Source organism: Nycticebus coucang, chromosome 14, assembly GCF_027406575.1.
Source record: "Nycticebus coucang isolate mNycCou1 chromosome 14, mNycCou1.pri, whole genome shotgun sequence".
NCBI lineage: Eukaryota > Metazoa > Chordata > Mammalia > Primates > Lorisidae > Nycticebus > Nycticebus coucang.
Genome location: NC_069793.1, coordinates 5046356 through 5061112, shown reverse-complemented (window position 1 = coordinate 5061112; position 14757 = coordinate 5046356). Strand labels below are relative to the sequence as shown.

The following is a 14757-nucleotide window of genomic DNA, read 5'->3' as shown; positions in this document are numbered from 1 at the left end:
TGCAGGATGTATTTTCATTGTTACAAAGGGGTCGCGACCCACAGGTTGAGAACCGCTGGTCTATGGTGAACGTTCAGGAGGGAAGGGCTCTTATGAGTGTACTTCAACAGAAATCACACACTGCCAGGCGTGGTGGATCACACCTGTCATCCCAGCATGTTGGGAAGCTTAGGTGGGAGGATCACTTGATGCCAGGAGTTCTAGGTTAGGGTCCACAAAAAATTTAAAAATTAGCCAGGTGTGCTGGTGTACACCTGCGGTCCTAGCCGAGGCAGAATCGTGCGCCCAGGAGGCTGCAGTGAGCTATGATCGGGCACTGCACTCCAGGCTAAGCGACAGAATGAGACCATTTCTAAAAGAAAATACGTGAAATTTTAAATAATTAAAAAAAATCACCCTCTGTGCTGTGGTCTGGAGGCCATGAGGAGATGAGGTTCCTTCCAACACATGGAGCCGGACAGCAGGCAGGCAGCCCCAGGTGGAGAGAATGGTAAACAGGCGATTTTCCTTCAAGAAATTCCTGAAAGACTGCAAAGGCTTCCTTGTGTCATTTCAGACATCACATGCAAGGGGACTTTGCCCTGTCTGGAGTCTGTGGGGTGGATGGATTTAAATGCTACCAATCTTTACTGCAGGGTACCCTGGGCCAGGTGTCGCCAGGCCTACTTCGGACGTGGTAAAAACAAGCAGTCTCTTGATGCTGTGGAAAAAGCAGCATTCTTCGTGACGTTAGATGAGACCGAACAGGGGTACAGAAAGGAAGACCCGGACACGTCCATGGACAGCTATGCCAAGTCTCTCCTGCACGGCAGGTGCTTTGACAGGTATTGTCCTTGCTTTCTGAAAGGTCATTTGCTGTGGGCTTGGCCAGCACCCACCTTCAAGTGTCAGGAATTCCTTCAACTGCTAAGGAATAAGCTAGCCTAGAAACACTGCCTTTAATTTTCTTCTCCCACCAAAGCTGCCGCACGTGCACAGAGCTTGAGCCGTGAATTTGAGATTCTTCCTTCTCTGCTCACGTTTATTTGGAGATGCTCGTGAGTCAAAGGCTTCCCGGACCAGGCAGGAGCCGGTGTTGGAGAGATAGGGCCAGTTGTGGGGTTAGACCCCGTGTTGGCTGGTGACTGTTAAAGAAGCCGAGTCCCTCTGGGCGCCCCCCTTTTCTTTATCTGTAAGGTGGGGGCCTGTCCAGTTGCCTTGTTAGAACAACACGTCCTGTTCCTCTTAGTCTCCAGAACATAAATGCTCATCTCAGCATCTTGCTTGTTCTTCTCTGTCCCTCCACATAGACTAGGGGACATCTGCTCATTGTGAGGGAGGCAGGTGCAAAGCCAGTCTGTCTGTGGGATGAAACAGACATGTACAGTGTTGGTAATTTGTTTTTCTTAAATTTAAATTCCATAAACACACTTGTTTCACGTAGGTGGTTTGACAAGTCATTCACATTCATCGTCTTCAAAAACGGGAAGATGGGAATGAATGCTGAGCACTCCTGGGCCGACGCGCCCATCATTGGCCATCTATGGGAGGTGAGATTTTGCACTTTTAACTTGTGGAATTGGATGTGAACGTGGAAATTGCTTTTGGGAATCTCAACCCTAGACTGAATTTAATTTTGTAATGTGTCTAATTGTAGAACTGACATAATGAAATGGCAGTTGGCTCTCATACAGAAGCAAAGCTCAGTTTATTCTGAAATAAACTATCCCTTTTTTCACTGGATTTCCTGGGCTTTCCTCCTTAACCACATTTTAGGCCAAATAGAAATACACATGTGAAAGTCTTTACTTACCATACACAACGTGCCCTCCCTCCCTCTTTCTTTCTCTCTGTCACCCTGGGTAGTGTCATGGAGTCATAGCTCACAGCAGCCTCAAATTCCTGGGCTTAAGCAATCCTCCTGCCCAGCCTCCTAAGTAGCTGGAACTACAGGTGCCCACCACAACACTGGGCTACCTTTTGTATTTTTAGTAGAGACAGGGTTTCACTCTTGCTCAGGCTGGTCTCAAACTCCTGAGCTCAAGCAATCCTCCCACCTCGGCCTCCCAAAGTGCTGAGATTACAGGCGTGAGCCACAGTGTCTGGCCTCACCCTGTGCCTTCTACCTAAGACATCTTAATTCTTCTTTTTTTTTTTTTTTAAGACATCTTAATTCTTTTTCTTTTTTTTGGCGGGGGGTGGGGGGGTTGGCCAGGGCTGGGTTTGAACCCACCACCTCTGGCATATGGGACCAGCACCCTACTCCTTGAGCCACAGGCGCCACCCAAGACATCTTAATTCTTAAAATTACCAGGTTATTTAAAAACTACAAGCCCCTGTCATCCTCTCCACTGCACGCATGACATGGTCTCTGCTACTTGTTTTTAAAGTTCATTATTCTTTGAACTATTCAAACTGTTTCATGTTTGACATGAAAAATTGAATGAAGGTTTTGTTTTCCTTAACTTACCTCCCTGTCAGATTCTCATTTTAAAAATTGCTAAACTCGAAGTCATCAGCAGTGGTCTTGGCACCGAAAAATCTGTAGTTCCTTGTTGCAATGAGATTTGAGGTCATTATTTTCAAGCACAAGCCCCCTTGAGGTTCACATTGAAGATTTTGTAGTCTTTTTTGTTCTCATGCTTGTCCTGTACATGGAATAACCTTGAAGTCCTGGTGTGTGCAGGAGATGTAGCTCGTGGCCGTAGACCAAGCACCTCACCTCCCTGTCCTTTTGGGGGCCTGGAGTGGGCATGCCTCTGAAATGAGGGTGCAGCAAACCCGTGAAGACATCAGAATGTCTCACCTCCTCCTTGTTATAAGATTTTTTTTTCAGTTTTCATTTTTTTCCTCTAGAACTGAACAAATCTGAGGCTTGTACTTTATCTTGCAGGGGCCTTTGCAGGGGCTCTACCCTCTGCCCCACACTCCTCCCCTGGTTTCCTGGGCTTCCGGCCTCACCTCTCCCCGGGTGTCAGCCGACCCCTCCTCCCCAGGGATGACTCTCTCCCACTGCCTCTTCTCCCAAGACCAGGTTACGAGCTCATCTCTCACCGTCCCCTTCCTCTCTCAACTGCCGCCTGTGGTTGGGACGTTGGCAAAACCTCACCAGCTGCCCTTCCAGCCAGGAGGTTTTCTATGTGGGGAAAAAGATGAAAGGGAAAAACCAAGTGCTCAGGCGTTAACACACCGTGTGGTCCTGAGCCGTTAATGCATGATCAAAGCAGCTGACTGGCGCAGCAGCCCTGCACTGCTCCAGGGTTCTTTGCTGATGCCAACAAGAGCTTAGAAGGCCTTTTAACCAGAAAACCCTTTGGTGCCTCTGGACCTAGCAATAAAACACACTTTAAGTCTCTTTGCACAGGGTGGTCCTCTAGGCCCATTACACCCTATTCCAAGGACTCGCGGAGTCATACGTGCATGAGAGCTGGGCTTGGGAAAGGAGAGAGAATGGGTATCATGGGCAGTCTGGGCTTCACAGGATAAACTTATCAAATAGGGAAATTACTGGATATTCACAAAGTCAGGCTTTTTTTTGAGTCAGGGTCTCACTCTGTTGCCCAGGCTGGAGTGCAGCCATGTAGGCCTGACTGACAGTAAGTTCCTGCTCTTGCCTCCCAGGTATCTGGGACTATAGGCATGCACCACCCTACCTGGCTGCTTTTTATCTTTTGTGTAGAAGTGGAGTCTCACTGTGTTGTCCAGACCAGTCTTGAACTCCTGGCCTCAAGTGATCCTCCTGCCTCGGCCCCCAAATGCTGAGATTATAGGTGTGAGCCACTGCACCAAGCCCTGTGTTCAAGTGATCTTCCTTCCTCAGCCTCCCAAGTAGCTGGGACTACAGGTGCCCACCACCATGCCTAATTTTCGCTTCCTCCCTCCCTCCCTCTCCTTCCTTCCTTCCTCTTTTCTTTCTTTCATTTATTTTGAGACAGTCTCACTTTATTGCCCTTGGTAGAATGCCATAGTGTCACAGCTCAAAGGAACCTCAAACTCTTGGGCTCAAGTGATTCTTTTGTCCCAGCTCAAAGGAACCTCAAACTCTTGGGCTCAAGTGATTCTTTTGTCCCAGCCCCCCACATAGCTGAGACTACCAGTGCCTGCCATAACACCCAGCTGTTTTTAGAGATGGGATTTCACTCTTGCTGAGGCTGGTCTCGAATTCATTAGCTCAGGCAACCCACCCACCTTTCCCTCCCAGAGTGCTGGGTTTATAGGTATGAGCCACCCTGCCTGGCTAATGTTTTTATTTTTATTTTTTTTTTTAGAGACAGAGTCTCTGTCTTAGAGACAGAGAGTCTCTGTCTCTATTGAGACAGAGTCTCAACACTCTCAACCTAGTGTTGCCCTTGGTAGAGTGCCGTAGCATCACAGCTCACAGCAACCTCCAACTCTTGGGCTTAAGCGATTCTTTTGCCTCGGCCTCCTGAATAGCTGGGACTATAGGCACTCGTCACACACCCAGCTATTTTTTTGTTGCAGTTTGGCTGGGGCCGGGCTTGAACATGCCACCGTCGGTATATGGGGCCAGCGCCCTACTCACTGAGCCACAGATGCCACCCTAGTGTTTTTATTTTTATTTATTTATTTATTTATTTAGAGACAGCCTCAAGCTGTCGCCCTGGGTAGAGTATTGTGGCATCACAGCTCACAGCAACCTCCAACTCCTGGGCTCAAGCGATTCTCCTGCCTCCGCCTCCCAAGTAGCTGGGACTAAAGGGACCTGCCACAACGCCAGGCTTTTTTTGGGGGGTGGCAGCTGTGATTGTTGCTTGGCAGGCCCAGGCTGGATTTGAACCCGCCAGCTCAGTTGTATGTGGCTGGAGCCTTAGTTGCTTGAGCCACAGGCGCTGAGCCAAATGTTTTTATTTTTATTAGAGGCTGGGTCTTGCTATTGTTCAGGCTGCTCCTAATCTCCTGAGCTCAAGGGATCTTCCCTCCTTGGTCCCTCAGAGTGCTGGAATTACAAATGGGAGCCACCGCACCTGGCCCCATGCTTTTTTTTTTAAGTACTCTGGGTAAGATGAGGGCAATGGGATTTACTCTTGACCAGGGTGGCCAGTTAGAAAAGGTGGCATTTCCCTATGACTGGCCACAGAATGGCCTGTGACTCTAGCGACTGCTAGATGGGAGGGAGCCCAGGTGCTCCAGGCACTGATGGAGTCTCTGCAATGGAGAGAAGACCCACCTGGTTCAGGGCTGGGCAGAGGGCATGGAGTTCTGAGTGCGCCGTGGTTAGGATGCATCTGTGAGGATGTGCGTGTCCACTGTGGAGACGAAACATGTTTCACGTGACACTGAGTTATGGTGATGTCTGAGTCCACTTCTTCATCCTTCTATTTTTGATAGTACGTCATGGCTACTGACAGCTTTCAGCTGGGCTATGCAGAGGATGGGCACTGCAAAGGGGATACCAACACCAGCATTCCGTACCCCACCAGGCTGCAGTGGGACATCCCGGAGGAAGTAAGTCTCGTCACCAAACCGCTGTGGTTTACCCAGGGTGGGAAACAGCTTTTTTTTTTTTTTAGCCAGAGCCTCAAGCTGTCGCCCTGGGTAGAGTACCAGGCATCACAGCTCACAGCAACCTCCAACTCCTGGGCTTAAGCGATTCTCTTGCCTCAGCCTCCCAAATAGCTGGGACTACAGGTGCCCGCCACAATGCCTGGTTATTTTTTGGTTGTAGTTGTCATTGTTGTTTAGCGGGCGCGGGCTGGAATCGAACCCACCAGCTCAGGTATATGTGGCTGGCGCCTTAGCCGCTTGAGCTATAGGTGCCGAGCTGGGAAACAGCTTTAAATGCTTCCAACCAAGGTTTCCAACTGTACTTCCTGGGCTGTTCACAAGCTCAGTTGAAGACCACAAAGACTGCAAGTTGTCTTTTAGGGAATTTCGCTACGGCATGGGCAGCTGCAGCGCCTGTTACCTCAGAAGCCTTGGTAAATATCGCTTCCTCCATTTGAAGCTTTTGACCAAGATTGCCAGTAAGGTGTCCTGCTTGAACCTAGCTAGACGTCTATTAAAATGGTCACAATGAAGAAGTAAAAACCAAAATACTCTGACTTGCTTATTCGTAATTTTCAAAACTTAATTGATTTTTCTTAAATATTCTCAGATAGAGCCCACTCAGTAGGAGCCCTCTGAGGAAGGAATTTGGAGGTTGGAAATACCAAATCTCAGCTCATCAAATCCAAGCAGGAATTTCTGGGGCTAAACAACTAATTTTTTTTTTTTAAATAGTCTCACTATATTGCCCTAGGTAGAGTGCCATGGTGTCACAGCTCACAGCAACCTCAGACTCTTGAGCTTAAGTGATTCTCTTGTCTTGGCCTCCCAAGTAACTGGGACCACAGGCGCCTGCCACACACCCGGCTATTTTTTTCTTGCTGTAGTTGTCATTGTTGGCTTTTAGCTGGCCTGGGCTGGGTTCAAACCCCCCAGCCCCGGTGTATGTGGTCGGCGCCTTACCCACTGAGCTATGGGTGCTGCCAATAGCTGATCTCTTTTTAGTAATAATATTTCATTGTATGGTTGTCCACTTATTTTTTAAAAATTTATTTAAAAAATTTATTTCTCACTTTCTGCTGTGTAGCAACAAGGGGCTTCATGAAACAAAACCCATGACTGTGTAAAATGCCCTTTGGGATCTCATGGAAAACCAGGAGTCCCAGTCCCCAGGCATGTTCTTATCCCTCCTGGGGAGCAAGGGGTCAACACAGTGCCATTAACTTGCTAGGGCTTCCGGACCACCTTTCCAGAAAGAAGCGATAAGAAAACATGATCTGTGTGTTTTCGAGAAACGACCCTGCGTGCGCCGAGTGCTGTCCCACTGCATAAGTGCTTCCCTGTGGCACTGCCAGGACTTTTTTCCCCTTCTTCCTTATCGACCAAAACCTTTATCTCCTTTCTCTCCAGTGTCAAGAGGTTATAGAGACCTCCCTGAACAGTGCGAATCTTCTGGCAAATGACGTGGATTTTCATTCTTTCCCATTCAACAACTTTGGGAAAGGGCTGATCAAGAAGTGCCGCACAAGCCCAGACGCCTTTGTCCAGCTGGCGCTGCAGCTGGCGCATTACAAGGTAGGCGCCAGAGCCTGGCTGCGTCCCAAGTACTTCAGGGGCTCCCCACACATGCTCAGGTGGGCAGGGAAGGCCAAAACCTGGCACTCAAGAATACAGCTACAGGCACCAAAAGCACAGCTCTCCCGGGTCCCCCAGGCTGTGGCAGCAGGGAGTGTGTTCACCCTGCACCAGGCTGAGCTCACAGATGCCCTCTCTGGTGGGAACAGGCTCCTATCTGACACAGGTGACAATAAGGGAGGGAGAAGAGGGAGGCCGAAGTAAGTAAGATCTCTCACTCTGCAGAGGGGAGAGTTAAACCCTAAAATATGCCCCATGTCTTAGAATTTGGTAAGGTACAAATACTTGGGGTGGGTTACTGAATGTCTCTGGCCTTTTTATTTTTTGTGGAGACAGTCTCATTCTGTAGCTATGGGTAGAATGCCATCGCATCATAGTTCACAGCAACCTCAAACTCTTTGGGGTTTAAAGTGATGCTCTTGCCTCAGCCTCCCTGGTAGCTGGGACCACAGGCGCCCACCACAAGGTCTGGCTATTTTTTAGAGACAGAGTCTCACTCTTGCTCAGGCTCATCTCAAACTCCTGAGTTCAGGCAATCCACCTGCCTCAGCCTCCCAGAGAAGTTTTTCTATTTTAGTAAAGAATCTTTATTAAAGATTCTTTCTCTTGCTTAGGCTGGTCTTGGACTCCTGAGCTCAAGTGATCCTCCCACCTCAGCCTCCCAGAGTGTTGGGATTGTACATGTGAGCCACTGCACCCAGCCAAGTATTTAAAAACACTAACTCATATTACTAGGTCAGAGAAGAGACTAGATAGCATTTTAAACAAGTCCTAAAAAGACATTTAAAGTTAAATTCCATTTCTTATAAGTCTTGGTCACACGGCTTAGCAAAGGGTCCTTTCTCTTAATGTGATACAGAGTGTCATTTTGAGTAGCTAAAAGCTATAGCTTAAGGAAAGAGTAGACAGCAACCCCATTAAAACAAAAAGGATGAGGAGGCCTTTGGCAGCAGACAGGATAATTGGGCAGCAGGAACATTTGCCTTTGCCTACTCAGAAGCTGGAGCAAGTGCAGAGCTTTTACGATTCCAGTGTGCTCAGCAAGGAGGCCTGGTGCAGAATCACACAAAGACCAATTTCCTCCTGGGATAGCGGTGATAGCCACACAGCAAGTATTTCAGAAACTGAGAAACTAAAATATAAAAATTTGGAACCCCTGGGCATAGGTTTATAAAGCAGACAGGACTCTGTGCAGAAAGGCCAAGAAGCACCCCAAGAAAGGGAGAAAAGGCCGTGATTTTGGCCATACCACAGAGGGATGAACTTTCTGAGTTCACAATTTTAATATGAACACAGTCAAAGGTTCACATTGACCAGTTGAGCTTGAAGTTTGTCTGGAAAGGCTGACACGAGAATAACCAGTAACGTTCTAGAAAAGAAAAGGAGGAAGGTGCAGACAGGCAGAGGCAGGTGGACACTTGTTCTTTACTTTTTTTTTTTTTTGGAGACAGTGTCTCACTGTGTCACCCTTGGTAGAGTGCCGGGGCATCACAGCTTACAGCAACTTCAAACTCTTGGGCTTAAGCGATTCTCTTCCCTCAGCCTTTCAAGTAGCTGGGACTACAGGCGCCTGCCACAACATCTGGCTGTTTTTTCTTGTTGCAGTTGTCATTGTTGTTCAGCAGGCCCAGGCTGGGTTCGAACCTGCCAGCCTCGGTGGGTGTGGCCGGCTCCCTACGCACTGAGCTATGGGCACTGCCAAAACTTGTTCTTTCAAAACCTGCAATGCAAACCCTAGAAATCAGAAGATTGTCGTAGTCAAAATGGTGTGTTCCTGGCATGTGCAATGGGGCGGGAAGCTCGCAGCCTTGGGGCTACATGGTCTTTTGATTGAATCTAGATTCTATAAAACAAATCCTTTTATTTATTTATTTATTCATTGTTTGAGACAGAGTCTGAAGCTGTCATGATCCTTTGGCCTCAGTTTTCCTATTTTTAGTAGAGACAGGGTCTCGCTTTTGCTCAAGCTGGTCTTGAATCCATGAGCTCAAGCAATCCCCCTGCCTTGGCCTCTCAGAGTGCTCGTATTACAGGCATGAGCCACCGCGCCCAGCCAGAACAAATCCTTTTAATAAAGGATCCTTAACAAATCCTTTCAATAAAAGGATTTTCATTTTCATTTTTAATAAAAATGAAGTTTGGATTTGGTCCAGGACCCTCACTTGGGTGTTTCGAGGGCCATATGTGGCCTTGAGGCCGCAGGTGCCCCACCCCTGCTCGAGGGCCTGTGTGAGCACACCAGGTGCCCCCGGGGATGTGTCTGGTCAGGAATAACTTGGGCCCACAGATTGCTGCTCATCACTCTCCTGTCCCTGCTTGGAGCTGGCCTGGTGGTCCTGGTGGCTGGTCACTGCAAGCTCCCTGGGACTCTGCCCTATCTTTCTCCATCTGCTGCTCCCGCTGCAGCCTGTGCTGTTCAGTCAGGACATCGCCCTGGGGGCTCGGTGCAGGTGCCCCTGGCTCCCCGGTTGTGTGCCCCGCCCTCCCTTTTCTCTCTTGTAGGTGTATATTCCTCTTGCTGTGACTGCCCCTTAGTGAGGGGCCCAGCCCTGCTCTCCCCACCCTCGAAAGCCCAGCAGAACTGCCCAGGGTTCAGTCCAGGTCTCACCTGCTTTGATCCTGTTCTCGAGGAGCCTGTGTGGCCTGAGAGTACCCACACTGCAACTCACTTTAATGAGCCCTGACGCACTGTGCCTGGCACCTCTTTTCCCAAGCTCCCAGATGCCACCTCACACCTGTGCTTCCTCCCCATCCTGGCTTAGCAGGTGACCTTTCTTTGCTTACCCCAGAAGATAGGGGCTTTCTCAAAAAACTGGCCATCCTCGTCTGCCAGCCCACACACAGCTGTCCCTCTGTCTAGTGGGCACCCTGGCCCCTGCTGTAGGACGCTTCTCCTGCACCCACCCCTTCTCTTGAAGGGGCATTATCCTCGCCGCCATCCAAACATGATGTGGACGTCCTCAAGTCATTTCAATCACACACAGATGTCTTCGTGCCCTGAGTTCCTTCCATAAACTGTTCCCAGGCAGAAGGGTTAGCATGAAGGGCACACGGTGGAGGTGTGTGCGATTTGGGAAGGCGCATCACGGCATAGATGCATCTTGAAAGGGAATCCTGGGTTAACCAGACATTGCCCTCTCCGCCTCTCCCTCCCACTTCCCAAAGCTGATGGAGCCCCTGCCTACCGCCATGCAGCCAGACACGTGGGGAAGACCAAGGCTGGGGCAGCCCTCCCCTCCTTGCCAGCCCTACCCGGTCACTCCTACGTCGTAGACATCACCACGCCCCTCCCCGTGCACTAACCTACTTCTCCTTTGCCAGGACATGGGCAAATTTTGCCTCACGTACGAGGCCTCTATGACCCGGCTCTTCCGGGAAGGCAGGACGGAAACCGTGCGCTCCTGCACCACCGAGTCCTGCAGCTTCGTGCTGGCCATGGTGGACCCGACCCAGACGGTACGGTGCCCCCATTTCCATAAAACGGATCTGGAGGCTGACAATCCGGCTTCTCTGATTTCTTGTGCAGTGATGCCAAATTTAGGTTCTTTCTTCATTCCTTCCAAGGGATCGGAAAGTCTGACAAGGCAGTGGAAGGGAGATTGACAAGGAGATTCATGTTACGAACCATACTTTTCCAGATTAGAGTCTTGACTTGGACTAGGACACATGAGGGAGGGAACAGCAGGTAGATGCTGCAGGACAGTACAGGTGGCTGGCTTTGCGGTGAGAAGCTGTTCCCACGTGGGAGCCTCCTACTCGATGTTAGTAAAGCTGTTACCACGCTGGGCACTGTGCGCCAGGCTCGGGCCTAGGAGTTTTCTGTATATTGCCTTCCAAAGTCCGAGCAGCAGCCCTCTGCAGTGGTATCAGTTTGTTTTCACAGATAAAGAAACAGAGGCTCAGATGAATTCTGCAAACTGCCGGACTACATGACCAGTAAGTGGCTGAGGTCAGGTCTGGGCCCAGGTGCACCTGACAGTGCAGGGGCTTACTGACCGAGGAGACGTGGACTGGGCCTCTCTTTTATGTAGAAAACTTACCTTGTGGAAAGGCTTTCAATTAAACAGAAAGCAGGTGGTGTCATGACAGGTGGCTCTCATCTTTTATTTGAAGCCTTGAATACCAGGTCTTGTGTGGGCACGTCGCCCTGATTCTGTGGTTTATATGATAGAGCCCAGAAGAACTAAAGCAGCCCTTTTGGGTCAGGTTTAAAGGCTTCTTAAGTGCTGGTGTAGCAGAGCTGCTGGCCAGACCCTTCTGTGGGGCTGTTTCCATACAAAGAGAGTTTGCAGTTTAGGCTTTCCTGCCTACTTAGTGAACTCATTTGCGTAAAACAGGAAATGACACCAGGTGGGGGTGTTGCATAGAGGACCTAAAAGAGGTGTTTCCCCATCAGCAGCCCTGCTGTGGCCTTGGAGCTGCCTCATCAGAGGCATCTGGTGACAGCAGCCTGGCGGAGAGAAATTTCCCTTCCTTCTGAAACTTAGATCCATCGTGCAGGACTTGAGATACCCAATGCTTGTCCTTCTTACCCTGTCGCACAGGTGGAGCAGAGGCTCAGGCTGTTCAAGACTGCATGCGAGAAGCACCAGCTCCTGTACCGCCTCGCCATGACGGGCTCGGGCATCGACCGCCACCTCTTCTGCCTTTATGTTGTGTCCAAATACCTCGGTGTGGATTCTCCGTTCCTTAAGGAAGTAAGCTGCCTCTTCCCTCGGGGACCTCTGTTCCCTTGGCTAGGCCAACACTTGGTGAATCAGTCCAGAACGGGCATAGCTGTCATGAGAGACGACGAAAGCTCTGGTTTTCCTCCTGCATTTCTTCATAACTTGGAACACTTTACCATCAGATTTAGCCTCCTCACTTGACAGAAATGACCTCAAGAGCTTAGATAATTAGGAAGCGATGAGCTCTGAATGTTCATCACCTTTATTTTTAATATAATTTATTTTACTGTAAATTTATAAAATTTAATTTTTTTGAAAAATGGTCTCACTATGTCGCCCCAGGTAGAGTGCTGTGGCGTCACAGCTGACGGCAACCTCAAACTCTTGGGCTTAAGGGATTCTCTTGCCTCCGCCTCCCAAGTAGCTGGGACTACAGGTGCCTGCCACAATGCCCAGCTATTTTGTTGTTGTTGTTGCAGTTGTCATTGTTGTTTAGCAGGCCTAGGCCGGGCTTGAACCCAACAGTCTTAGTGTAGATGGTCAGTGCCCTACTCCTTGAAATATGGGCACCAAGCTGTAAAATTTAATTTTTTGAAGTGAAGGTCTGGTGATGTTGCCCAGGCTGGTCTTAAGCTCCTTGCCTTAAGTAATCCTCCCAAGTAGCTGGGATTACAGGTGCCTGCCAGCATGCCTGGCTAAAAAAAGTTTGTGGGTTTTTTTTTTTTTTTTTGTAGTTGTTGGCCAGGACCAGGTTCAAATCTACCACCTCTGGTATATGGGGCCACAGGTGCTGCCCCAATTTTTTTTTTTTTTTTTTTTTGAGATGGAGTCTCACTCTGTTACCTTGGGTGGAGTGCTGTGGTGTCACAGCTCACAGCAACCTCAAACTCCAGGGCTCAAGCGATCCTCTTGCCTCAGCCTCCCAAGCATCTGGGACTACAGGCACCTGCCACAACACCTGGCTAATTTTCGTGTTTTTAGTAAAGATGGGGTCTCATCTTGCTCAGGCTGGTCTCAAACTCCTGAGCTCAAGCAATCCACCTGCCTCAGCCTCCCACAGTACTGGGATTTACAGGTGTGAGCCACTGCACCTGTCCTAAAATTTAAGTTGTAATAGTAGCTATGTTTAACAATAGCAGCTTGAAAAATCCCTGGAAATTAAGCAGTCGGCTCACCGGAACTGCTACAAGTCTGGTACCACCACCTCAGTGTTTGAGCCTTACTTGCTGAGCCTGCCACCTGCTGAGCAGCCCTGCTGTTGGCTGGTGTTGGCACTGAGGTCCAGGTGTCCTCGCCCTCTGCATCCTGTCTGCACATACCCTGCCCAGCCAGCCAGCCTCGCCAGCACCCTGAGGACACTGGGTCTGGAGCAAGCTTTTTCTTCTCTTCCCTGCAGGGCCTCTTAAGGACAGAAGAGGACAGAATTAGGCAAAGTGTTATTTGAACTTTTTCTTCTTTCATGCCACAGGTTTTGTCTGAGCCTTGGAGATTATCAACCAGCCAGACTCCTCAGCAACAGGTGGAGCTGTTTGACTTGGAGAGAAATCCAGAGTACGTGTCCAGTGGTGGCGGCTTCGGACCAGTAAGTGTACTGGGTGGTGGATGATGGTGCTGGACAATGTGCGCAGAGGGGTGTGACGTGCCCATTTTTTTTAATTATTATTTTTTATTTAGTTTAGAGACAGAGTCTTATTTTGTTGCCCTTGGTAGAGTGCTGTGCCGTCACGGCTCACAGCAACCTCCAGCTCTTGGGCGATTCTTGCCTCAGCCTCCCGAGTAGCTGGCACCACAGGTGCCCGCATGGTGCCTGGCTAATTTTTTTTGGCAGTTGTGGCTGGGGCTGGGTTTGAACCCACCACCCTCAGTGTATGGAGCTGGCGCCCTGCTCACTGAGCCACAGGCGCCACCTCCCCTTTTGGCAGTTTGGCCGGGGCTGGGTTTGAACCCACCACCCTCAGTGTATGGGGCTGGCGCCCTGCTCACTGAGCCACAGGCGCCGCCTCCCCTTTTGGTTTTGAGCATTCCTTGTACCTTGCTGCTGTGCCACTGTAGAGCAATTCCTGCTGATTATTGGCACAGGCGTCAACAGTTGTCTTGTATTTTGAATGTTAGAAAGTCTCTTTTTCTCATGTTTCATTTCCCAGTGATAGAATTTAAACTTCTTTGTTCTCTAGGTTGCTGACGATGGCTATGGCGTGTCCTACATCCTTGTGGGAGAGAACCTCATCAATTTCCATGTCTCTTCCAAGTTCTCTTGCCCCGAGACAGTAAGTGTGAAAAGAAGTTACTTTTTCTGAGGATGGGGTGCTTTTGCTTTTTTCTTTTTATGGGAACACAGCTTTAATTTGACCAAAAATTTCAATGTAATGATCTAGTTTTACTTGGGTAAGACATTTTTCTATTTTTATTTATTTATTTTGTTATTTTTATTTATTTATTTATTTCGAGACAGCGTCTCACTATGTCACCCTCGGTAGAGTGCCGTGGCATCACAGCTCACAACAACCTCCAACTCCTGGGCTTAGGTGATTCTCTTGCCTCAGCCTCCCAAGTAGCTGGGACGACAGGCGCCTGCCACAACACTTGGCTATTTTTTGATTGCAGCCGTATTTGCTGTTTGGCGTGCCTGGGCTGGATTCAAACCCATCAACTCAGGTGTATGTGGCTGGCACCTTAGCCGCTTGAGTCACAGGTGCCGAGCCTCTTGTTTGGTTTAACATGTTTACCTTTGCAGGTAGCAATGGTTTTTGAAACATAATGTTAGAGGGCTTCGATAACTTCCTGTAACACTTGGAAGGTGGACTAAGGGTAGTGTGAACATGCTCAGAAATACACATGTATGATGGAGCGGGGGAGCCACAGTGTGACCTCCTTCCCGACCTGCCTTATTAATTCTTGTTTATATTCTCCTTTCCACATTATGCATAACCTGATACGCAATGCCAAATGCACTAACAGAGAAAATTGGCAT

General features: G+C 49.1%; 1 protein-coding gene across 1 annotated transcript in view; it reads left to right on the top strand.

Annotated features, from left to right (window-relative positions):
• The window catches only part of CPT1A (carnitine palmitoyltransferase 1A), a 62970-nt gene that overhangs the window by 45577 nt on the left and 2636 nt on the right, over positions 1-14757 (top strand). The window contains exons 11-18 of the mRNA XM_053561331.1: positions 636-824; positions 1424-1529; positions 5329-5445; positions 6895-7059; positions 10441-10575; positions 11664-11816; positions 13255-13368; positions 13961-14053. Of these exons, the coding sequence (XP_053417306.1) occupies positions 636-824; positions 1424-1529; positions 5329-5445; positions 6895-7059; positions 10441-10575; positions 11664-11816; positions 13255-13368; positions 13961-14053 (1072 nt within the window). The remainder of the gene's footprint in view (positions 1-635; positions 825-1423; positions 1530-5328; positions 5446-6894; positions 7060-10440; positions 10576-11663; positions 11817-13254; positions 13369-13960; positions 14054-14757) is intronic.